Here is a 27,288-nt window from a genome sequence, read left to right as displayed (position 1 = left end):
TGAAACTCACCAAATGTAGAATCCTCCCCAAGTTCTCTGCCATACCGAAGCATACAATCCCCCAATAGCCCTTCTGTCTGAGGATATCCTGTCGTTTTAACTTGTCCTCTGATCTTCGACATAGTGTTCAGCATTCCCAACTTGGCTCTGTATGCTTAGAAGTATTATAAATCATATGAAAGAGCATTTATTTACAGCATGATTTTCTGTAATTGATACAGACAACTCTCCAATACCACATTCTACAAGCCACTATTCCATGATCCCACTGAGGAATACACAAAGAAACTGCAGCATTTGCTCAAAACCGTCCCTATAAAAACACAGGAACTGATCTACACAGACACACTTCTTGAACCCAAACCAGGTTTATTCTACCTTCTATACAAGATCCATAAACCTGGGAATCCCAGATGCCCCATCATCTCAGGCATTGGTGCCCTCACCACAGGATTGTCTGGATATGTGGATGTTCCTTTTAGACCCTATGCTACCCCCTATACTTTCTTTGAGATACCACCGACTTCCTCCGGAAACTACACTTCTTTGGTGACCTTCCTGAAAACACCATCCTGGCCACCCTGGATGTAGAGGCCCTTTACACCAATATCCTGCATGAAGATGGACTCCAAGCTGATAGGAACATTATCCCTGATGAGACTGAGGAACAAATGGTGGCGGAACTTTGTCCTCACCCACAACTATTTCAGATTTGAGAACAATTTATACCTTCAAATCAGTGGCACTGCTATGGGCACCTGCATGGCCCCACAGTATGCCAACATTTTTATGGCTGACTTGGAACAACGCTTCCTCAGTTCTTGTCCCCTAGTGCCCCTCCTCTACCCGCGCTATATTGATGACATCTTCATCATCTGGACCCATGGGAAGGAGGCTCTTGAAGAGTTCCACTGTGATTTCAACCCCGCCATCAACCTTAGGCTGGACCAGTCCACACAAGAGATCCACATCCTGGACACCACTGTGCAGATAAATGATGGTCACATAAATACCACCTTATACTGAAAACCCATGGACCGCTATGCTTATCTACACGCCTCCAGCTTCCATCTAGAGCACACTACATGATCCATTGTATATAGCCAGGCACTAAGGTACAACCGCATTTGCTCTGATCCATGAGATGGAGACAAACATCTTCAAGACCTTTACCAAGCTTTCCTCAAACTACAACACGCACCTAAGGAAGTAAAGAAACAGATTGACAGAGATAGACGGGTACCCAGAAGCCACCTGCTACAAGACAGGCCTCACAAGGAAAACAAGAGAACACCACTGGCCATCACATACAGCCCCCAGCTAAAGCCTCTCCAACACATCATCAGGGATCTGCAACCCATCATGGACAATGATCCTTCACTCTCACAGACCTTGGGAGGCAGGCCTGTCCTTGCCTACAGACAGCCTGCCAACCTTAAACAAATTCTCACCAGCAACTATAGACCACAACACAGTAACTCTAAACCTGGGACCAATCCCTGCAACAAACCTTGCTGCCAACTCTGCTCACATATCTACACCAGCAATATAATCACAGGACCTAACATCAACCATACCACCGGGGGCTCCTTTACCTGCACATCTATTAACATAATAGATGCCCTCATGTGCCAGCAATGCCCCACTGCAATTTACATTGGCCAAACTGGACAAGCTCTACTTAAAAGAATAAATGGACATAAATCAGACATCAGGAACAGCAACATACACGAACTTGTAGGTGAACATTTCAATCTCACCTCAGTAACAGATTTAAAAGTAGCAGTCCTACAACAAAAAAAAATCAAAAATAAAATGGAGAGAGAAGTCTCTGAGCTGCAATTCATTTTCAAATTTGACTCCATCAACCAAGGATTAAACAGAGACTGGGAGTGGCTGTCCCCTTACAAAAGCAGTTTCTCTGCTATGGAAGTTCACACCTCCACATTAGAATCTGGCAGTGGGCCATCCCCCCCCGACTGATTTGACTTGTTTTTTCTCCTCTCTTGGTGTATACTACTGCTAATGAGCCATTTCCACCCTGACTGAATAGACCTTGCCAGCTCTGGCCCTCCCTTTTATTGGGACCCCACTCTTTAAATACTCCTCTGAAACACTCCCCGCCCCCATGCATCTGATTAAGCGGGTCCCTGCCCATGAAAGCTTATGCTCCAAAATATCTGTTAGTCTATAAGGTGCCACAGGACTTGTTGTTCTTGAAGATACAGACTAACACGGCTACCTCTCTGATACTTGTAATTGATACAGTACTTCAAATTGTTTGTGCAAATAATTTCAGTGGGTGATTGTTGGGCTGTGGATTCATTAGCATTTTGTTGTAGGAATTCAACAATCAACATTGGAGACAGGTTTTTGTATGGGTCATATGATACTGTTGTGTTCCCTGATTGGATAAGCTTAGCTGTAACAGGTTTAGGGCATGAATAATTGCATTTAAGAGTTCAATCATCACCAATAGTCGATTTATACCAATGTTCATAATTTCCATGAAGATTCAAGCCAGAATTTTTAGAGAAAGCAAAACACAAAAGGCATATGAATGTAGCCAAAGTCAACTTTCATGGTTTTATTCGCATTAACATTTGGAGGACTACTTTCCACTGGAAAATCTCCCCAGCTCCGCATGCCAAGATGCTGGGAATTAATTTTTTTTTAGAATGGCTCTAAAGTTGATTCCATCTACGTCCTGTGTAAGCAGTGTCAAAAGCAGACCTTTATTTATGAGGAGTTTTCCCTACTCCATCATTAATTTTCATCCCCCCATAGCTTCACATAACAATAATAGACTTATGCTGGTCATTCATGGCTTTACCTGGCGCCTCCCAGACAATTATTAAGCTTTAGTAAGGCCTAATCCTACACTCCTTACTCAAGGAAGCCCACTGAAGTCTTCCTCTGGCCATGGCTCTCATGCACCCAAGCTGAATGGATATCTCACTGAAGTCATTGCATCAGGACTGCAGGATCAGTCTCTGTCCTATTGTTCTAATGAAAACAACAAAGTTCTTTCCATTGAACTGAATGGAGAGCGTATCAGTCTCCTAATGCCCTGTGTCTTGATCACATTAAATCAAACCAATGACCAGCACGAATGTCCCTCCCACTTTGTTCTCACACTGAAATTTGAAATAGCCTGTAAATTAACTCTCTGATAACTGTTATGGAGGCCTAGGAGGCTCAGGGAAGGAGATTAAGTCATTCAAATAGGTAGAGAGAGATCCTTATCTTTCACGGATGTGTTTCATATTCCTTAAAAGTATTAGCAACCCACAGGAGTTCGGTACATCCCAGTGGAGGCACTGTTCAAGTTCAGCTCATGATAAACAAACATGATAAACAAACAAACTCAGTTTACCTGGATTTGGCTGAAGATACTCTGTGGATTTTGACAAAAGCTCTGCTACAGCTTTGCTGGTTACATCAATTTTCTGGAAGAGAAATGTAACAGGATATTAAATACCACAATCCTTTATCTTCTGACTAGATGCAAAATATTATTCTGGCAAACTAAGATGTTTCAATTAAAATCACTACAAAATATTGTCCACTTTAATTTCTGTAGTGCCAAAGCTTTCCATATTGATGTTGAACAGAAAGGAAGTTGGATATTGTGTTGAGTAAACCCGCTTGCCAGCATCAAAATGCAGAAAGACAATTAATGCTTCAGAGCTATTAGTCATTCTTCATTAATAACACTTCTATATTTGGAAATCTCAGTTTCCAACCCAGCCCTCTTGTCCCTACTATATCAACCATGTACCTAAAAAGCTGATTCAGGAGTTCCTACCTCACAGTCCTATGTTCTGTATACTTCAGTGCATGTGGCTGTATTGCATCTTCAGTCAATACTATCTAAGCAAGGGCTGGCAGCCCCCAGCACGCCTGCCACTTGTGACATGCAAGCCTATTTTGACTGGCATGTGGTGGGAGCTCAGCTCCACCTTTCCTCTCCCCCATGCAGAAGGGAAAGTGCCAGAGCACTGGGCTGGGGCCCCTGCTGTGGTGCATATCTGGGGTAGGAGCTGCACCATTAAGCCCCTGCTGCAGCACAGCACCAGAGTCAGAGCCCCAGCCACAGGCCCCCGCTGGAGCACAGGGCTGAGGTCAGACCCCCAGCTACAGGACCCCACTGGAGCACCGGGCCCAGCCACAGCCCCAGTCGCAGGGCCCATCCCAGAGTAGGGGGCCAGAGCCCCTACCACGGAGCCCCTGCTGGAGGGTGGGCCAATGCCCCACTGGAATTCAGGGCCAGAGTAAAGGGCCCCCAGCAGAGCATATTACAGTAAACTCTTTTTTATCTGGTATTTGAGGAAGTGGCACACTCAAATAACTGGCATAACTCACAACTGAAGCTCTGGGAAGCAGACACCAGGCGGGAGCACAGAGAAGCAGCATTATGGCTGGGGTGTGTGAATTATGAAGCCATAAATTAATTCCCTCAGGGCCGGCCTGCCCAGCACCCACCCTGCGTCCCCCTGTGTAGCCTGTGTGTGCAGCCAGAGACTCCTCTGCTCTCCTGCCCAGTGTCTGCTGCCCAGAGCAGCTCCCCAAGCAGCACGAGTCCCCCGTTGCCTTCATCAAGTGCCTCCATGCTGCCCCCACCAAAAAGGTAGGGGTGGTGGTTGAGCAGGATCTGGTACTGGAGTGTGGGGGAGGGGCTGTACTTTGTTATTGTGGGGGGCCACTGACCCCTCACCTGTGCCTCTCTGTTAACAAGAATGTTTGCATATCTGGCAACCTCCCGGTCCCAAAGCTGCTGGATATGAAAGCATTTACCGTACAAAAGGCCAGTCCTTGACTAAACACTTTACAATCTGGCTTGAGGGGGTCTTGTCTGAGAGTCAGGTATGATCTTATTTTATCCTTTTGCTTGTTCCTAATATGAAACTAGTTTACAAAATATAATGCTTATTTAATTCAATGCAATTTAACACCACTGGTCATCACCTACAGCCCTCAACTCAGACCACTGCAACGAATTATTAAAGACCTACAACCTATCCTTAATCAGGATGCCACACTCCAGAAGGCCCTGGGTGACATGCCTGTTCTCTCCTACAGACAACCTCCCAACCTCATGAGGATCCTCACTAACAGCCACAGTCTATACCCTGGGAATACCAGTCCTGGAACCTTTCCCTGCAACAAAGCCCGCTGCCAGCTTTGTCCACATATCTTCTCTGGAAATACCATCACTGGACCTAACCAGGTTACTCACAGAATCACAGGCACTTTCTCATGCTCCTCTACTAAACATCATATATGCCATCATGTGCCAACAATGCCCAGATGCTTTGTATATTGGACAGACTTCTAACTCCCTTAGACAAAGGGTCAATGGGCACAAAACAGACATCAAAAACACTCCAGATCCACAAACCAGTTAGTCAACATTTGAATGGAATGGGGCATTCTGTCAATGACCTAAAGGTATGTGTGTTACTGAAAAGGAATTATCGCACCGTTCTGGAAAGGGAAACAGCTGAACTGGCTTTTATATTCAAATTCGGCACATTAACACATGGTTTAAATCATGATGGGAACCTTCTGAGTCACTATAGGGGCTCGTCTGCATACTTGGCTCAATCTAATTCTTGACCTTCACCCGCACCCCTCCACTCTCTGATTTGCTCACCTTGATTATCTTTTTCTGATTTGTCCTCCTTGCTTACTGTTTTTGGTTCTCTGTGCCTTAAATATTGAGTCTGTTCTAGTCTGGCTATGGTCTGAAGAAGTGGGTCTGTCCCACGAAAGCTCACCTAATAAACTATTTTGCTAGTCTTTAAAGTGCTACTTGACTGCTTTTTGTTGTGACAATTTAAGGGTTATTTTCACTGCCGCTTTAGAGACATTTGCTGCACATTGGAGTTTTCCTTAGCTGGGCCTTATAGGAAAGAACTACTTTTCCTTCAAGCAGAATATAAAAGACTGGCTCAGAAGGAAACTCTACTGTTGGTAATTTAACAAGTTTTCAGAAAGACAACCCTGAAGGATAAATTATTTAGTGGGACTGGCTTGACAGCTGCTTTTGAAAATGCAAAAGCTGGACAGAAATTACTTAAATTTGAAAAGAGCTCTACAGGATTCAGAAATGTTGGTCTGCTTTTGTCATTATCCAACTCACCAATAGGTGTTCAGTCATCTGGGCTGTGATTTACCTATGTATTCTCCCCGGCAAAACAAAAGAATCAAACACAATTTCTGTAGGCAGATTTTGGCACATTGTTTGAGTTTCACTGCTGCTGATGGCAAGAAAGAGTGGGAATTGTTGCCATTCTGTATCTGCTGGGAGTCAGTATTTGCCTGGCACAAAGCGTACCTACAAAAATATACGCGGTGGCACAGTTTGACACGGCAATTAATTCTCCTTTCGTGAGCCAGAGCTGAAACTGCATCGATCCTGTAATGCTAGATGGGAACTAATAACACCTGTACATATGTAATAAGTTCCCAAAACTCATTTTTCAGAATACCTGTTCTGTGTTATTCTCTTTAGGGACTATGACTAAAGCCTTCTGTTCAGTTAATGGAGACCTTTTCTGACCCCAAATATAACTTAATGCTTCTCTTCCTATACCTATCTTCCCTCTAGTGTATAGCCTCAGAGACTGTGTTTCCAGAAGCCTGCAAGGGAAGGACCGGAACTGGCCGCAGGGAGGTTGTGGTAGTGTTTGACTTGGGAGGAGAGGGAGTGGGCAGGAACCAGATTAGAGCAGAGGATGAGGGGAGTGAATGAATGAAGCAGAGGCTGGCAACCCCCAGCATGCATGCCAAGAGTGCCATGTGAGCCAATAATCAGTGGTACGCAAGGGGTGGGAGCTCAGTCCTGCTCGTCCTCCCCACATGCAGCCACTAGCCCGGCTGCAGCCCTGCCACTCAGGGGGATGGGGGCAAGCCCCTCATCGCAGTGTGTGGCTGGGGCTGGAGCCCCCATCACAGAGCCCCTGCTGGAGTGTGGGGCTGCACCATGGGGCCTCCACCGGAGTCAGCACTTTTGTAACTGTAGGGAGAAAAACATTCAGATCCCAGCAAGAAATGGCCCTTTATACTGGATAAAACAATGCTAGGGTAACAAGAAGGCTCTTCTACCAATTGTAAGTAGGACTATTAGTGACTTTAAAAAGTATCACTGGCACTGGCACTGGGAGGGTACACAGAGGTTGAAAGGTCAAATTTTGGCACCCTGCCTCAGAAACGTTGCTGATCTCTGATGTAAAGTATACCAATATCTCTTCTCTTTTCCCCTCTGTGACTCACACTGCATTTTCTTCTTGTAAAACAGATCATTCTTTTGGAACCAAAAAAATTAAAGCTTAGATATGTTTATACATATAAAATAATGAGCTTTTGTGGGTCAGATCCAGTTCATCAGAGGAAGCGGCTCTTACCCATGAAAGCTCATGACCTAATAAATAAAACTGTTAATCTTTAAGGTGCTACAAGACTGCTTTTTTGGTGCAGCTACAGACTAACACAGAGACCCCTCTGAGATTATATAAAATAAGTGTATTTAAAACAATTTATGCAATTAATTTTTCTTAATCCACAAAATCTCAGAACAGATACGAATGTAGTTGTGTGGAGCACAGAGGGGTTGTTTGCTCCCCCTGGCCCCCACACCCCACAAAATAAAGCGTGCAAGCCTTGGGTAGATGCAGAATTCCCCTCCCCTCCAGGGCCCCTCATCGGCTGACTGAAGCTGCTTACCAGATATATAAATCAGACCATGCCTATGCAGAGGAGTTCCTAATACATGTAACAAATATATCTGACAAAAGACCCAGAATGAAGGACTGAGAACCAAAGAGCAGGAACCAAAAAACAGCTGAGTAACATTGTTTCAACTGCCCTACTGCAGTGCTTACACAGAGGGTAATTCTTAGGCATTTTTAAATTCTTACACTTCTACCATGAGTATATGTAAAAAAAATCCAACACCTTCCTGTTCCTGCAAACAAATTCAGTTCTCAGAGCCTAAATGTTGTTCCTGATAAAGTCATAGATAAAACTTTCCGGGTCAAATTCTTCTCAGTGGCTGGAGCACTGGCCTTGTAAACTCAGGGCTGAGTTCAATCACTGAAGGGGCCTTTCAAAGGTCTGGGGAAGGTTAGATGAAAGAAATAAAAATCTGTCAAAGACAGGTACTGCTGTGAGTGCAGCGGCTGGACTCAATGACCTCTCAAGGTCCCTTCCAGCTCTATGAGATACGAGTATCTCTATGTTTCAAGTGTGCAATCCCATTGAATTCAATACTTTAATGTTACTGTAAGAAGAATTTGTCCCGTATATAGACATCAATAAGGACAAAAATTGGACCTTATAAACATACTAGAAGATTTGCCCAGCATTGCTCAGATCCTTAACTCAAGTAATTTGTTTTTCTTCACTAAAATCTTTGCTCTGGGGTGGGGCTGGGGAGGAGGGGTTCAGTATGCAGGTTGCCCCAGGGAGAAAGGTGTACCCTAGCCCTCTCTTACCACAGCAGCTTAAGGACATGTGAGAAGCACCTCTCCATGGCCACTGCAGCTCCAACAGGCACAGATGGGGAAGGGGTGCATGTCCCCTGGCTAGGGCAGCTTCCAGATTCATTTGCCCCCTGTGGTCCCCAGCCAGAGTGAGGAAGGGAGCAAACTGTATACTTTCCCCACACTTCCTGACAAAGGAAACAACCAGAAAAGTTCCCATACGACCCTCCCACTCCCATAGCCTCTCTAAAGAGCAGTTGGGGAATATAAGTCTTGGGGCTGTCCTGAACAGGGGATGAGGGGGTGGAGGGTGTGCTCCCAGCCAGCCCCTTTTACCTGACTGGTGATTCTGTCTCTTTTCTATATGGTTTTGTGTGTCCCTGTACACATGGTGGGAGAAGCTTCAGGCAAATATTTTCCTTGTTTTAAATTATGATAAGAGGAAGCTGCACACCATATTTGGTGGTCCCAGCTCTTACTGTTAAAGAGGAGTCCTTGAAGAGACAGACAGACAGACTCCCTCACGCACAGACAAATTCTCTCCAACATATAGTAAATAGGGATTTTTTTTATATACTTTTTTTTTGATTCCATATTTTGTTACACTAAAGAATTAATGAAACTTTCTCTCATTACTGGCATAATCTTGAAAAGCTCACGTTGGATTCCTTACCCTTTCCATCTCCTGAAATTCGTCGTCTAGTTTTGTTCCTTCCGCTCCACTAATTTTTTCACTGAACAACTACAAAAAACAAAATAAAGTATGGTTAGTTCATGAAAGACTATATTTATATACCCTCGAGTCAAAGAAATTTATTAGAGACTGGAAAACATTAGTTGAGTGTCTGTAGCAAATACAAGAGAAACATTCCTTTCTCTTCAAGCAAAATATAATCTATAGGGAGGGGGAGCAATGCCCAGATAGGAGTTTTTAGGAAATCACTGATGCGATCTAGAAGAATAACACCATTTCTGAGGCTTGAATCATTTGCACTCTAAGAAGTCGCACTATGGGTTTCAGATATAGATGCCTACTGGCCAGATCACACTTAAATTTGTGTAAATCCAGAGTAATTCTTTCAAGTCAAGAATTGTTACTGCAATTCAGAATGAGATTAGATTCTCGCCCTGAATTCCTGTAAGCGCATTCGTAAAACTCCCATTAGCATTAATGGGCCCTATGCACGGACATTCCAATCAGATGGAAGATGTATCAACAACAGCCCAGCATAAGATATTTGTGCAATCTACTCTCTTTTATGCTATTTAAAGAAAAAAGGGGGGAGGGCACAGCTTTCAAAATTGTGCTTCTACCAGATACATCTTCACTTGCAGGATTCCAGCCAGGAAACTTGAAACATTTTAAGGTACCTGAAATGTCACCTAATCTTATAGTATGCAGGATACAACAGCCCATTAGTGTTATTTTTGGTCTTCAAAAATATTGTCAAGAGACCTGTGCTTTTAGTTCACTCAGGGGCTTTAAAAAGCCCCATCAGACATCACACAAGTCATGCATTGCTTCTTGTAATTTAAGAAGTCAGCACTGTGTTAGTAATAGGATGGAAAAAACACTAAAAGGAAGATACTCCGCTAGTGTAAACTGTCCTAGCTGAGTGTCATTTTACAGGCAGCATTCCCTCCGCTCCCAGGCTACGTCTACACTAGGGGAAAACTTCGAAATGGCCGTGCTAATGGCCAAATTGGAGAATATCAATGAAGCACTGAAATGAATATGCAGTGCCTCGTTAGCATGCTGTGCTGCGTTTCACTTGCATGCAGCTTGTCTACATGGGGGTCCTTTTTGAAAGGACCCTGCAAACATCGAAATCCCCTTATTCCTTTTGAAAAGGATTCCCGTGTAGACAAGTTGTGCGTGAGCGAAATGCGGCACTTTCGAAGTGCCATGGCTGGCAGCGTGCTAATGAGGCGCTGAATATTCATTTCAGCGCCTCATTAGTATTCTCCAATTTGGCCATTAGCATGGCCATTTCCAAGTTTTCTCCTAGCATAGACGTAGCCCCAGTGTTGCAAGCTTTTCCCTGGGCCACTTCACCAAATGACCCCTCCCAGTACCTTCCCTTCTTCCTGGTACCTGAGCTAGTCCTTCTTACTCCTCCACAGAACATTGTCTCACTCCTCATCCTTAGTTTCCTCTACCTGCTCTGTTAGGAAGCCCTTTAACTCAATGCCAGAAGATTCTTGATGGGCTGCAGGTGCTTTGATTAATCTGTTTTCTCCCTTGCTTTGGGCATACACTTGATTGGCTGCAGGGGCCTGTAGGGTTGCCAGATGTCCTCCACAAAACTACTTGACATTTACGTGTCCAGTATTGTTTGATTTTTTTAACTGGACAGAGAGCCAAAATACTGGATTGTCCAGTTCAACACCAGATGCCTGACAACCCTAGATGCCTGGTGGATTATACTGCAGCAGCCTGGTCTCAGTGGGAGGACCCTTAGCACTGGGGGGGCTTAGGTCTGCCCACTTCCCAGCATCCAAATAGTCACTCGGGTAGCAGAAACTATTTACCCAGTGGCCAGTATATTTGTTTTCCCCCAAGCTCCTGAAGCCAACTGGTCTGGGTCTGCCACACCAGCCTACAGGAAATTGGAGTCACGTAAGTTTCTAGGGGACCCAGACCAATAAAAGAAAAGCAGGAGGCTAATTTTATGGACACACACAGAATATGGGTGTAGACAGAATCCCATGGGAAAAAATGGACATGCCCAGAATCTTAGAATCATAGAATACTGGAGGTTGTGTCCAGTTCTAGAGGTCATTAAGTCCAGTCCCCAGCCCTCTTTGGCAGAGCCAAGTACCATCCAGATCATCCCCAACAGATACCTGTCCAGTCTGCTCTTCTATATCTCCGGCAATGGAAATTCCACAACCTCCCTCAGAAGCTTATTCCAGTGTTTAACCACCCTGGCAGTTGGGAATATTGTTCTGATGTCCAACCTAAACCTCCCTTCCTGCAATTTAAGCCCATTTCTCCTTGCCCTGTCCTCAGAAGTTAAGGAGAATAATTTTTCATCCTTTTCCTTGTATCACCCTTTTGGGTGCTTGAAAACTATTATCAGATCCCTTCTCAGTCTTCAATTTTCCAAACTAAATCAACCCAACCCTTTGAACCTTCTCTCACAGGACACGCCTTCTAGACCTTTAATCGTTTTTGTTACTCTTCTCTGGACCCTCTCCAATTTCTCCACATCTTTCTTGATATGTGGTGCCCAGCACTGGACACAATAGTCCATTCGAGGCCTAATCAACGGAGAGCAGAGCAGAGCAGAGCAGAACAGAATGACTTTGCATGTCTTCCACAAAACACTCTTAATGCATCCCAGAATCATGTCATTAGCCTTTTTTTTCCAATAGCTTCTCACTGTTAACTCAAATTTAGCTTGTGGTGCACTATGACCCCAGATCCCTTTCTGCAGTACTCACAGTCATTTCCCATTTTGTATGTGTGAAACTGACTGTGCCTCCCTACGTACAGTACTTTGCATTTGTCCTCATTGAACTTTATCTCCAGTTTGTCCAGAGCATTGTGAATTATGACCCTGTCCTCCAAAGCACCTGGAACCCCTCCCAGCTCAGTATTAACTGCAAACTTTATAAGCGCACCCTCTATGCCCTTATCTAAATTGTTGATAAAGGTATTGAACAGAACCAGAACTAAAACTAACCCTCTGAAGAGCCCCTCTTGCTATGCCCTTCCAGCATGACCATTAACCATTAATAACCAGTCTCAGAGGGGAAGCCGTGTTAGTCTGTAGCTTCACAAAAAACCAAGCAGCTCTGCAGCACCTTACAGATTAACAAATTGATTTATTAGGTAATAAATACTAATAACAACATGAATAAATATCCTCTGAGAAGGTTATCCAGTCAACTATGCATTCACCTTATAGGACCCTATCTAGATTGCGTTTCCTTAGTTTTTTTTTTTTCTTAAAAAGAAGGTCACATGAGGCTGTATCAAATGCTCCAACAGGAGCTATCCCTTTACTGATGATCAAGCCACAAGAGACCCATCAGAGCCTAACACTACTGTCAAGGATGCAAATATAACTGTCTTTGTAACTTGTGCAACAGTTTGTGCAGAATTTCTGTATGCTGGGGTGATTATAACTTTAATTGTAGCATTAGCAACATTTATTGTATTGGTGAATGTATGTGTGGTTACTACTTTTGGTCTTTGTGTGTTGCAAGAGACTCTTAATCGTGAAGAAAGTAATAGAAGTGACTTTCACTCTGTTAAACTGAACACTGTAGCCACCAGAGCCAAAGCCAGGGTGATATACCCTAATACAAAGTTTACTTTAAATAAAATAAAGGGCTACAGGCTTGTAAGGTGGTTGATGTTGTTGGGACTATTGCATCCGCTGGACTCTCTTCTTATGAAATAATGTGTTTTCATGGGGCCTGTGAAGTTTATATCTTCCACACCATTGGCTATACACAGAGTACTTTGAGTGATGCATTTTACATATGCAAATATTCTTCTACTTCCATATTACCTTTTCAGGTTCCATTTCTGAAACCCAGCAAAAACTGTTTTTCAGCGTTATTTTTGACTGTTGTAGTTTGACAACATTGATACCAGGATGGAAAATCTGCAGGGACAATGAGTCACTGACTGTGAGAGAATCTGTAGGCCTGCTGAGCTGCCAGGGAGTACAGAGTGCAATTAAGGAAAACCAACACACTGCAGAAGAATTAAATAATTTCTTTGCAACAATCTTCATCCAAGAGGGTCCTGGCGAGAGATTTATCCAACATCTATTATTTGCAGATGATAAAGGAGCAATTTTGCATTCAAAATTTGCTGTCTAAACTATATAAATTTGCATCCACATCTAAATATTAGAGTTACAGACACAGTCACACAAAACCATCTAAATGACCTACATTATGCTCACAACTCATTCCAGTTGCAAAAGCATTAGCCAGAGTAACAAAATATCCAGCTGTACAGCTTCAAAGTTCTGTTCACACATCAACCAGTCAGGCAATTCCTGGCTCTGCTGCATATTTCCTGTGTAAAGTTACACAGCTGCTCTGAGCCTTACTGTTTCTTTAGCTGTAAAATGGGGTTAAATACATCATTATCTCACAGAAATGCTCCTTATCCATTGCTTTGAGCCCCTCAGAGAGAAGGTGCTATCAAATATGTTATACAATTCTAGGATTGCAATTAATTTCACATTGGCTCTGGATCGGTTTTACTACCCACATTAAGAAATGTAAAATTCTTCAACCACGACGTGCTCTGGTCATGCTGAAGTTAACAGTTGTAAGAGCAGCACAACTAATCTGACTATCAAATGTCAGAGGATGCCCAATGAATTACTGCAAATGGATGTACCACGGAATGGCTATGGAGTTTAGTTATGGGACTATGTGACAAGACAAGCATCATTGTCAGGCAGTCAATATAATGACTTGGATTTAAACAGGAACCAGTTGACAGTGCACCCCTGGGATTATAAGGCTATATACCAACAGTGGCCAAAATTACTGGCCCTCTAAGCCGCACCTGATGATCTGCAGAAATTCGAGAGCGGGAGTACACCTGCTGGGGCTCAGGGCTTCTGCATTCCTGCTGAAGTCCCAGCCCTGGGACAACCCTTCCAGCTGCTAGGAAGACATAGCAAGTCCCCCACTTCAAGTCTGTTAATGTATGGGAGTGGGGCTCTGTGAGCCACACTTACATGCCAAAAGAGCTGCCTGCAGATTGCAAGCCCTGGTTTGACCACCCCTGCTATGAGCCAATCCCAGTCAAGTGCAGAACTCACTATTACAATTCACCTGGGCCTGTGACTGCAGCTATTTAGAATTATTTGTAAGAGGCAATTGCTGAGATGCAGCAGAGGGTGGGCAATTTCACTGCACAGGGCATAGGCCAACATTCAGGAGCCTAACAAACAACATGAGTCCACAGGAGGGCCTCCCTGCACATTCTTCCTCAACGGCAGGCCAGAGCTGAGAGCTATGGCTTCACTGATCATTCTGCTTGTCAAGCCAATGCAGTTCCAGATCTAAATAGGGCTGTAATCTACTCTGATGGCTAAAGAAGAGCTCCATGGTTTGCCAATGGAGTAAAATAGCTTCCCTTCAAACTTCTGTCCAACCCACTGCACCAAATCTAGCCACTCAAGCTTGGTCAGGGAGTAAAGTGACTAGAGCTTTTATTCACTTCCCACAATATTTCTCCACCCCTATGTGAAGGGAACAGACGAGGAAGGGTTCACTGCTTAGAACTTTTTCTGAAAAAAAAAGAAAATGTAGTAGGCAGAAAATGAGTGAAAAACTGTAATATTACCCAAGTTAGCAAAAACCCTCTTAGGTGATACAACACACAGGCTCGTACATTAGGGGCTTGATTGAAATCAGTGGCTGCATTTGTGCACAATATGTTGAGCCCAATTACACTCCTGCAATAAAACCCTTTTTATGATCTGTATTACTGTTCCAGTTAGTTCTTATTCATAATTGCCTACTACTACATGCTACTGAGTCAGAGTATATAACAGAGCCAGTATTCTCTCTAGCATACAAGGAAATAGTTTCTGCACAAAGAAATACTGCACTTCAATATGCATAATCCCTTCTTGGCTCCAGTCGCTTCCCAGACTCTGCCGTTCTTTTTCAAATTGAAACATTAAACACAATGTTGCAGAAGTATAAACTAAAAGCCTCTCTCTGGAATGTGCCTGACTGACAGATTCAGAGAAAATCATCAAATGGGATTCAAAAAGAAACAAAACATTGTGATGCTTTAGATAACTCCATACACACCATGTTGAAAATACACAAGACACTTCTGTAGCACAGCTTCACGCAGTACTTGGAAACGTCCATCTTCTAAAGCATTCACACCTCCAACAACCTCTGGCTTTTGCTGTGTGGAAAAACACTCATCCATAAGCTGAAAGGTACACAGGGCTCAATTCTGATCTCATACCAGTTTTACGTAAGTGCAATTTTTTCAATTTCATTAGAGTTCTGATACACATGTCCTAAATGAAGTCAGAATCAGTCCAAAGTATAGTGAACATTGATGGTTTGAAATAAAATCTCCAGCTAATTAGCTCTTTGCAGTCAACAGGACCTATCTTTCATTTTGCTTTTTAACTATAATATTTTCAACATTTTATCAGACCTATCTATGGAATTATAATCTATATTTCACAATAATCAGGTGCAGTCCATTTCCATCATCATACATACTGTAATATGAATTTTAGAAAAACTTATCTTGCAAAAATGATTTATAAGATCAGATATGCTTTTTTTTTTTTTTTAACCAAAAAAAGAAGAGCCAGTATTCAGGTGCCTCCTCGCTCCTCCTTCTAGCCAATCCTGCGGCTGGGGCTGCCAAGGTGCTGGAACTCAGTACCAGCTAGTACCAGCAGAAAAAGAAGCACTGCAGATATGCCCTCATCCAACTTCAAATTCTGCTAATGGAAATTACTGAGCATTCGAAACACCTTCTGGTAATGCTGCTTTGCCCCTTCGGTGCTCACTGCTGTGCTATGATGTACTACTGTTTGCTTTTCCACTTTCCTGGCTGTTGTATAGCGCATAGGTTAGTAGATATACTGGAAAAATAGGGCAACTGTTACTGGAGACACTCTAGAATGGTGTAAGGAGAAGACCAACCCCTATCAAACAGCTGAATCTACAATACAATTTGCCTTAAAGAGCTGTAACTGAGAATATATTAACAAGTCAAAGGAGCAGATCCTCAATGGAGCTATAACTGCGCACACCAGCTAAGGGTCTGCCTGCTCCTTGAATATCCAGACTGGTAGAAATTCAGCCCATATGTTACCAAGATTATGGTCAGAAGCTTCTATTATTTTCGAGTGGCCAGTTTAGGACAACAAAAGCCTGATTTTCTCCTGTTCCCATGTTGTGTTCTACGTTGTCTGCCATTGTAAAAATTAACAGTTTACACACACAAAAATAATGTTGTTATTTCTAAATTTGCTAGTTTCTCTATGCATCTTTCAAACATGTGCCTCAGAGCAGTGAAAATTTATTTTTGAAATTCAGGTGCCTTAACCCTCTTCACATGAAAAACAGTTAAAAAATAAAAAAAAATCCTGTGTCGCCATCAAGTTTCTTCAAATATTTCATTCTGTGTCAAGCTGTGGGCACTTTTTTCAGAAATCTTTGACTTATGTCTCTCTGTACCTTTGGGGATATGGAATTATCAGGCATAATGTAGACAAAAAATCAAAATATTTTCATGTGAAGTGATATTTCTGATACATTCAGTGATTTACTGGTGAACTTTTAAGGAATCAGCTTGTCATTTTATATCACAACTTCTTCACCTTTTTAATGCTAAGCAGCATAAGGAATGATGTAGACTTCTTGGATGATACGTTCAGAGGTAAATTTTCATTGGGATGGATGAGGATCTAGGCAAACAATTATTAAATATAATGGAATATTCCGTTTTATTTATATGTATCACAAATTAAAGGTTAGAAAGCCCAAGTTCAAAAATGTACCCTATGGCTACGTCTACACTACAGAGATCCTTTGAAGTTCTTCTGGGAGATCTCCTCTGAAAAAACTCCTTTCAAAAGAGTGCATCCACATGCAAATAAGCGAATTGAAAGATCAATCCGTTCTTTCTATTGAGAACATCCACACAGCCCCTGTTCTTTCGAAGTAATGGGTAAGGGATTAAAAATCTGGCACCATGAGGACTCCTCTTTCAAAAGAAGGGCTCCTTGGCGCATCTACACACACTTTCTTTTGAAAGAAGATGTTCTTCCTGAAAGGGAAGCGGAACAGCACTTTTGAAACGAGCACTGCATTCTTTCGATTTACTTTCAAAAGAATGCTTTCTGTGTGGAGACACTCTATGGGATGTTTTGAAAGAGCCCCCTTCTTTTGAAAAACCTTTCAAAAGAACCTTCTAGTGTGGACGCAGCCTGTGTGTCCAAAGTCCCTAAGATTTCCACAAGGGACTTGATCCTACTATCAATTAAACGAAAATTTCAAGCATATGCATTTGCAGGGGGACCCTACAAAGACTAGGCAGCTGCCACAACAATAGTATATTTCTGTTTGAGAATGAAGAATCAGCTTGTGCCCCAAGGTATTCATTGCTGCCTTTCAGTGGCTCCACCTGAAAACCCAGATCCAAAGCCCAATGAAGTTAAGTCTCCTATTTAAAGAATCCAACGGGCCTCACTTTCCAAAATACCAAATATGTCTCCTCCACTCTGAATCTGAGTGACACAAAAATGGAATCCCCCACGCAGCAAAAAAATGGAGCGGAGAGCTTGGATTTATTTCCTATCTGTGGTTCAGCCTGCCGATGCTGTATAAACACTTGACTTCTTAATTCATTAATTCTAATATGAACAGTTCACAGTAATATAAGGGAGACCACGAAAGGTCAGAGGTAAATTTAGCCCTAGAAGATTGGTTTACAACAATGAACCTTATGATGAGGAACAATGGAAAAATCTGTTTGCAATGTGACTGGTCTCCACTTGCCTGGGAAACAGGGATCTAAAGCTGTCCTGTGTGTGTGTTTCCTGCTGAGTGATATTGTGTGAGCTACTGATATGCCACTGTTAGCATAAAACATTTTTACTGATAATAGGTTGCATGTGGACCTAAATAAATCATTATTATTAAACCGACATTATGACAAGGAGCAAATCTTTCACAGCTAAGCATGATCCAAAACCTAAGGCAGTCCAGCCAGCCAATCAGCTGAGACCAACTAGAGTCAATTCCACAGCTGCCAGCATCAACAATGGTGGATTCAGTCCACCAAAGGAAAAAAAAAAAAAAAAAAAAAAAAAAGCAGCCACAAATGCAAGTACAGAAGAAACAAAGTTCAGATCTTGGAATGCTAGGTCAGTAGCTACCAAGGGCAATCAATGAACATCTTACAGCTGTTGAGCTGTAGGAGCACAGTCCTGGCAGAGAATCAGAACTGACAATTAGGTTTTCTTTAGAACGAAAGCCCAAATTTTGTGACCACCCCATGCTGGACTGACAAAATCACTATACGTGCCTGTATACGCCTGCATAATTGCACTAACGGTGAGCAGAGAGCCAAATTCTTTTTTGCAAATTTGGCGTGTCTGGCTATGTAAACTTTTACCAGAGACAATCATGGGCCATTACCATGACATTTGTCATTCAGCAAAACTCCCTAATGACATCAGTGGGGAGTTCTGCTTCCAAACCAATGGCACAGTAAGTTCCACTCCTACTCCCACAAGCAGCCCACTGGTTTCAATTCCTTAAGCAGAGTGCTATTTTTCAGCAGTCCTTCCCATTCATTTCAGCATGACTCTCGTAACTACTACTCCTGGGAGAATTCCACACTAAAAATTCAAAATTCTGCGCACAGTATTTTAAAATGTTTCACATTTTTTTGTCATAACACAATATAATTCCAGTTTCAATTATGTTGGCAGTTTGTTTCAAAATGCCTGTCAGCAAGTATGTCTGTAATGATACGGACAAGAAAAAAATTATTTAGGAAAAAAATTGACAGATCGATTCCCCACAAGGCATATTAATGCAGAATGTGGAGTAATAATTCATTTAAGCCATTATATAGAAATGCATTTCTTGTGCCCCTTCAGAAACAGTGCAAAGGCCTGGGGGAGGTCAGGATCCTGGAGGAACTGAGTGGGAAGGAAGTAATTGCTGGGAAGGAGACTGGGAGTGAATCTGTAAGGCTGTTGGGTCTGGGAGGGGAAATATGGTTATTTGTGGGTGGGGGATTGTTAGGGAGTTAGGCAGCCTCACCCATGCAGACACTGCCTGATCACTAGCCTCTCTCATTCAGTCAAGCACATCTGCCCATCACCCTGTGGCCACGCACCCTCACTCAGCCACTCCGGCCCCCATTCCCATGTGGCCCTGCACTCCACTCCCATTCAGTCCCTCCCCCTGCCCCAATCTGTCCCTCATTAGCCCTTCTGGGGTAGTCTATGACCTCACCCTTGCTAGTCCCCTGTGCCCATGACGTCCCTTCATTTCATATTCTGTGCCTCCTCACTGGACCCAGGGGCAGGGTTCTGAGAGCAACACAGCTTCTTTACCTTCCCTGTCTACAGCAGGCTGCTCCCACCCAGGGGTGCCTGACCTCTGCTCTGCTGCCTCAGCAGCCCTTGCTGAGTGAAAGGCATAACTGCAGCATCACTCTGACAGAATGTATTTTCTGCAGAGAAAAAAAAAAGAGGTGGGCTTGAATTTTATGCATGCAGAGTGGTGCAGAATTTCTTCAGGAGTAAACTACAGTAAGCTTGGGGAACTATGGGTTACAGAGTTGAGTGCTAAAATACTAGCTTTGACATTTGTTTTATCTACTGGCATAGGATAGAAGCCACATCAAACTTAAAGGAGGGAGTTCAAGAATTGAGGCTCATTAGGCTAGGAATAGAAATGAACTAGATTAGTTACATTAAGTTAGGGGTAGAAGTGCATAGTTAAAAGCAATGCTTTTTCTGGTGCCAGTTCTTGCCGGTACTAAGTACCTGCACCTCAGCAGCGGGATTGGCTTGTGGGCAGGGAGCCAGTTGAGTACCAGCTCCTCATGTTTTTACAAAAAAAAGCGCTGGTTAAAACCAAAGATTTCTTTTTGCATTTGAGAGTTATTTGTAAATAAAGTATTAGGCTATATAACTGCAGAGAGTTTTGACAAAGATAAGGAGTTGTTGTTTTTTTTTATAACAACATCAGCTGGTGTGTGAAACATGAGATGTGAGTGTCTGACTGCTTTTGAATTGTCCTAGCAGCCTTTTAATTATTTCTACTGACATAACTCTCATGTGCCCAAAACATTGAGTCCTGCTTTTGAAAATATGGACAGGACAAAAATGCACAGAAGGTCTGGAAAAATCTGGCCATGTATTTGGAGTCTGTAGGTGCTTCTGAAGTTCCAAATGGTTGAACTCACTGGGAAACAATGCACTACAGAACAGCAATAACTGCACAAGTAAATTGAAATATCCAACGTTAATGGTTTAATCAGCTGTAAAAACACCACATTGTGCTAGTCATGGCACCATAGTATATGAATATCAGTGATGACTTTTAATGAATTATTATTTATGACTCACTATGTTATATACAATAGCTGTAAAATAAATTAACGCTGAGTTTTGTTTTCTTTGGTAACAATGTTTAAAGCGTTGCTTCTGTTTCATAGCTATATTCTTTCTCGTATTTTCCACATATGTAGCTTTTTACAGAAGCTGCTGCTTTGGTCCTGGGAACATTATCGAGAGAGGATATACTGTAGCTGTGATGCCCTTTCAAGATGTTCTGTGGGAAGCTGCACACAAAGAGACTGATCCAAAGACTGATTTGAAAAGGTTTTGTGAGCACTCAGCATCTCTCGCCATCAACTCAAAGGTACCATTCCTGAATTCACTGTTTCAGTGGATACATGATGATCAAGCCACAGATGAATCCAGATGCAGTCCTTTTAAATAAATCATCCTCAGCTTAGTCTACGTTATTCTGAAGGAGGTTTTATTACCTAGGTGTCTGCTTAAACTATATGCAATGTATATATTGTAAAATGTGTTTAAAAGCTCCCTATAATCTAGCCTGTGGTGGCCAACTCATGGCCCATGGACCAGAATCCATCCCACAAGCCTGTTTATCTATCCCACGAAGCCTCTTCCCATGGTAGCAGTGCCATTATACCCAAGCCAGCCAAAGTGAGTGTGGGGTGCAGGATGTGATCTGGCTGGGGAAGGGGGTCAGCAACCTGCAGGTCTGGAGCTGTATGTGGCTCTTCAAAGGAGCCACTTGTGGCACTCTGCCCTGCCACAGCTGAAATAATGGAAGTAAACTTACTTGGACATCAGGAGGGATCTGGCTGTTACACCAATTAAATTTAGTTCCCTTATTTCAGTGCGGCAGAGCAGGGAGCTGCCTGCACTGCGGGTGGGTGAAGTGAGCAGGAAAGCGGAGGGGTGGGGCAGCCAAGTCTGCCCCTGCTGGAACAGCATAGCTGTGTTGAGAAGGGTGGGGGAGACATGGTGGCCATGGAGGAGCAGCGGCAGCGTGCGACTCTCATACCCCAAAGCAGGTTAATCCTGCAGATAGGGTGGGCAGCATCGGGGCTATTTTGTGTTCAGTACCCGGAACATGTTAAGAATTACCATGTGGCCCCCAATGCAAAAAGGTTGGCCACCCCGATCTAGTCTGTAGTATCCTTTCGGTTGGCAATTACTTACCCACAAGTGTAGACCCACCAAAGGCAATGTAAGTAAGGGTTGCACAATGAAGACCTTCGCCTCATTCCCAAACTCCTCCTCTTCTAAGGTATTCCCTTTCAAATGCCATTCTACTGAATTTTGAACACGTCATAATATTTTATCTTCACCATGCATGGAGGTACAACTGGCTTGGCAATTTGTACAGTATTCCTGGAACCGTGGGTATATCATAAGAAGAATATTATGCCTGAGCAATAAATTCTACTTCTGATATATCCTGTTTAGCTTCTGAGTTCCTTTCAGAGTAGGAAGTATTCATAAAAGAGAAGGTATTTTGAATATGAATAACAATACCTACAATTTATGAAGGAAGATCTCAAAGAACTTTACAAACATTAACTGAAGTTTCTCAGTAATGTATGTATTAAAGTCAGTTGTTTACAGAAAGGAAAACCAAGGTGAAAAGAGTTCAGCTCATAGGGTAGCAACCTGCAGCCTAACGGCCACATGCAGCCCATCAGGGTTTGTGTGTGTGGTCTGTGAGACATTATTTACTGTTGCCCATGTGCAGGGGTGCCAGATTAGGCTGGTTTATGTCTGCATGGTTATTTTTCCTACTGGTGACATGCACTTAAAGCAAGGGCACATGAAGTGACCTGCAGGTGACTGCACACAACATTGATTATGAGAGCCATGTGCTCCCTCTGCATCCAATCAAAAGATGCACAGACCACAAATTCTAGGTTCATAGGCACGGATAGCAAAACAACCATATCCCAGGAGACCATCTTGGTTATGACAAACTTGTGGCCCACTGAGATGAATGAGTTTCTGTAGTGAGGTGCAGTGGCCCCACCCTGACTCTGAGGCAGAGGAGGCCTCTCTGAAACCCTGGTGGGTGGGCTCAGAGCATCTGTGCCCTGCCCTGCCCTGCAGTGAGTGGCACCTCAGACCAGAAGTGCCAGAGGCGGGGCCCAGGGCTTATTAAAAGGCCAGCCTCTGAGCTGAGTGGAGGCTTCTGGCCGGGCTCCTGCAAGCAGAGGCCAAAAGGCCTGCACCAGCCAGACCAATTGGCCAGCAGCCCAGACCAAAGCACAGTGCCACAACCAAGCCTGCCTTTGGCCAGGTACCTGGAGTTCCTGGACCTACCTGGGCTCTCTGGCTGATGGTGTGCCCCATATGCCGAGGTCCAAACCAAGCCAATGAGCCTAGCCACTGCTGGCTACCCCAAGGGCCCAGACCTGCCTGTGCTGGTGAGTCTCCCCACTACCAGTTACCCCAAGGACTAGGACTGGCCTGAGCCTGGGAGCCTAACCACTGCCATCACCACTGAGCCCTTAGACCTGCCCAAGCCTATGGTCCTGTCTCCAGTCCATTACCCCAAGGATATGGATCCCCACTGACCAGCTCCCGGTGGAAGCTGTTCCGGGCCAGGGTGCAGTGGAGTGGAGTGGGTGGGCCTGTGCTCCCCTAACCCTATTCCCCTTGCCTCTCCTAACTCACACTGCTTTGCTTGTGTGATGGTTACCTTACCCTGTGCTAGGGCCAACCCCGATGTACTATTGGGCTAATCAGTCCTGCTAACAAGGCGCTGAGCCTTACCCTGCTGCCCTGCCCCATCCCAGGGCTTACATACTGCTGGTGGGCTCAGCCTAGCAACTCTGTGCTGCACTTTCTTGACTGCTGTCTTGCCCTGCCTCAGGGTCAAGACTTGTGGACGACATGGCCTGCTCCACCCTACTGCAGGGGCTAAGCCTGAATAAATGATTGTGGCTCCACCCATACTTATGGGCTGGGTGGGGCTTATGCACTGACTGCTTGTTTGGACTGCAGCTAGCCCTGTCCAGGGCCTGGGCACACACACTACCTGCATGCAGCCCTGTTAAAGGGGACTGAACCCCACAGAGACTGCTGTCTGCCCAGGATCAGGCAGTGCCTAGACTTTGGAGAGGTGCTGTGGCTTGCTACACCCCAGAGGGGGTGCATTCCCCTGGCCAATACCTCTGCAAGGCCATTCATGCAGCCCTCTCATTAGCCTAAATTGCCTATCACTGGTTCAGCTGATCTGCCAATAAAAAGCAGATCTGGAATTAGAACACAAGAATCCTGACTCCCAGTGTCCCATATCACCTCTCATAAGCTATTCTATTAAAGTACTTTTATGAAGTGTAAGTAAATTGTAGTTTATATGTTAGTTAAAAAAAAAGTAGTGACAGTGTAATAACTGACAGTCACAAAATTAATTACAAGAATTCCAGATTTTAAATCAGGAACCAAAATTAAAACACACACTGTGTATGCAAAGTGCAGTCTGTTGAAAAGCTGAAATTGAATAATGATGTAATACTTGTTTTCTATGATTAAGTTAATTTGACCAGCTGTTTCCTCTGTCATCTGGATTTTCAGTTTTGGAATGATGATACCTTTACTAACATCTGAGATCTTCATTGGTTTAGAGTGCTGACCTATATAATCACAGACTCTGAATAATTTCAGACTTTCAACTAGTTCCATTTTCTAAATATTTGAAAACTTTCTTTAGTTTGTTATTCCTTCTAGCTCTCATGGCTGTGGTCTTCGGAAATGCATCCCTTATCTGTGACTAATTACAATGAAACATGACATCCTCAAGTGAAACTTACAAAATGTATCTGAAATTTATGTTTTGTCCTAGGAGCTCAGTTGCAACACATAGCAGGGGAAACTAGGTATGCAACGCCTATGAAAAATACTGGGCAAGAAACCTGACTCTGTGTATAAATAGCATTGAGGTGAAACCAGAAATTACAAGTACACAATAGTCAAATAAGTCATAACTATGGCATAAAAATGAGAACAACAAAAATAACCTAAAGAGAAGGAGGAGAAGAAAAAGTAAGCAGCTATAACAGGTCACTTGTCCTTAGAAAGTATGCAATTACTTAGGAGCCATAGAATTTTTGTTAATTTTTTTAAAAACATTTGCCAGTTTTGTACCTTTGAAAACTGAAACTGCAAAGTTTGCATGGGAGAAGTATCAAAACATCAGTGTTCCTTGTCTATCTTAACACTTTGCAGATATGTCCACCTAAAATTAACAATCATTTTAAAAGTGACTAATTGAAACATTAACCAAGTCATCTGTTAACCACAGTTAAATAATGAATGAAGCCACGAAGTGAATACAAGCTTTCTACACCTAGCGCAAAAGGCAGGCTATTCTTGAATGGAATCCAGAGAATAACTTGAGATGTGTTCCTATCATTACTTCAGAGAGCAAAACAGAAAATTTATTTTAAAAAACCTGAGGAGTGTGGGGAATCGCAAAACAACTGTAATTAGGAAAAGGTCACTTTTAAAGCAATACAATATTGAGATACTGGAATAATTCAGAGAATAACCTTTGAACTCAATGTTCCTCTGTAAAGTGCAGCTGTGGAATCAAACTAAATGACAAGTAACAGGAAGAAGAGTTGTAAGGACATCACAGTGGAAAATACATTGTGCGTGAGTTGCATGCTAAGACCATATGAAGGATAATTTTAAACCAGCTATGCTGTGCTTCCACAGGTACAGCTCAGTTCATTAGCCCTGAACAAAATAAACTATCCTGGTAAAAGCAAAACTTTATCAATATAGCTACAGCCACACTCCATCAAGAGACCTTTAAAGACCCCTCCATTTCAATAATCTTATTCACACACACACATACACCCCACCATTCCATCTGGATGAATGACAGTAAATGAGAAACCCATTTGTGCTGCCCGCTATAGGCAGTTTTAACAACCATCTCTCTGCCTGGTTCCAAACTACAGTAAACTCTTTCATATCCAGCATTCTGTTATGCAGAACTCTCAAATAACTGGCATTTTAACAAAAAGTAAAATTTTAGTTATATTTTCCATAAGTACAGTATAATCAAAGTAAAAACAAATAAATACAGCAAATACAATGTTTACAGTGTACAATACCACTGTTGTTGGTAAATAAAGTACTCTGCATACATTTTTGCTTGCTTCTTTATATCTAATCTTGCTTTTCTTCAGTGTTATGCATTACGAGGTTTACCTCTCTGTTACCCAGAATACTTGAATATCTGGCAACCTTCTGGTCCTCGGGCTGCCGGACACAAAAGAGTTTACTGTACTGTGAAGAAAACCACTCCAGAGATATCTAGTCACACCAAACAAACACTTGACCACAAAGATATATGAACAAATGGGTATATATGTACCCACTATTTCATTTGTGAACTATGTCATGTGTGGAGGCCTACAAAAGAGTGTCTAACATATATTCAAAATACTAAGGATATTTGAAGAAAGACCAAAGAACAACATGTACCTTTTTTTCCCAGCAGGATAAATCTCACATTGAAAACCACCACCACAGTGGCTACAGCTACGCTTGCATTCCTCTTTCAAAAGAGGAATGCAAATGAAGCACTGATTCACATATCTCACACTTCATTTGCATAATCTCTTTTCAAAAGATTCTTTCGAAAGGAAAAAAAGCAGTGTAGACGCGGCTCTTTCAAAAATAAACCCCGTTTTCAAAAGAACGCTTATTCCTAACTTTTTTTCCTGATTTCCTTCATTTGCATGCCTCTTTTGAAAGAGAAATGCAACTACAGACATAGCCAGTATGTAGGTTGATATAAATTCTTTCCTTTGTGAAATGTTTATTGCACCTATCATAATGTGGTCCTGGTCTGTGACTGAGGCTCTTCCAAGCTACAGCAATAAAACAATAATTGTAATTGGATAGTATGCTGTAAAGCAAACCAGGTAGTACAGTGATGAGTGCAGGCTAAAACACTATATAGAACAGAATAGAATGTTGCACATATACATACAAACTAATGTAAATTTCTCCTTGGAAAAAAATGGCACAGATAAAACAAACAATTAACATGATTTACTATTAACTCATTATTATTATTATTATTATTATTATTGTTGTTGCTGCTGCAGGACTCCTATAGCAATTATTTTCTTTCTATAAAGGACTCGTTTCTTTTAGGAATATTCCATTCTTCCTGACCTAATGCTTCACAATCATTAGCATTCTTTGTCATATTAGTAGAGCTTGATCAACTAGATATTTTTCAAAGTTGGAAAGATTTCCCAGCCAATTTTCCAGCCTGTACCATTAGTGACAGCATGAGGAAAATACAAAAAAGCTTTACATGAAATTGCAGTGGTGCAAAACATTACTATGAAAGAGCAATATACTTGGTACATTGAAATAAATGGCTTAAAACTTGTATTTATTTACTATCCTCAACCTAACATGGCCTACATTTTACCTTCCATTTTGTTTATGCAACCTTCAAACAGATTTTGGCCTTATAACTTTTATTTAAAACACAATTGGCTCAATTCCCCAGCTCCTCATCCCCAGAGTTATACCATTTTGTGCCAAAATAACTCAGGGGTCAGAGCACCAGCTTACAGAAAGTCCACCATTACGACGACTGTTGCTATACAAAGGACAATTAAGTAGTCAACACAGGTTCAAAAGTGAGCAGAAGTAACAAAGGATGGCATATATGTCCAGCAGTCAGGGATGCATTCAGCGTATGCCCAAGG

At 42.7% G+C, this 27,288-nt stretch overlaps 1 protein-coding gene across 2 annotated transcripts in view; it reads right to left on the bottom strand.

The window, feature by feature from the left end:
* Positions 1 to 27,288, bottom strand: part of SH3GL3 (SH3 domain containing GRB2 like 3, endophilin A3) — an 87,927-nt gene that overhangs the window by 21,630 nt on the left and 39,009 nt on the right. For both annotated transcript variants that reach the window (XM_075006732.1, XM_075006733.1), the window contains exons 2-4: positions 9,160 to 9,228; positions 3,377 to 3,449; positions 11 to 154 (exon numbers count right to left, since the gene is read on the bottom strand). In XM_075006732.1, coding sequence (XP_074862833.1) covers positions 11 to 154; positions 3,377 to 3,449; positions 9,160 to 9,228 — 286 coding nt within the window. The remainder of the gene's footprint in view (positions 1 to 10; positions 155 to 3,376; positions 3,450 to 9,159; positions 9,229 to 27,288) is intronic.

The sequence above is a fragment of the Carettochelys insculpta genome, chromosome 12, assembly GCF_033958435.1.
Source record: "Carettochelys insculpta isolate YL-2023 chromosome 12, ASM3395843v1, whole genome shotgun sequence".
Taxonomy (NCBI): Eukaryota; Metazoa; Chordata; order Testudines; family Carettochelyidae; genus Carettochelys; species Carettochelys insculpta.
This window is presented reverse-complemented; position numbering and strand designations above follow the sequence as displayed.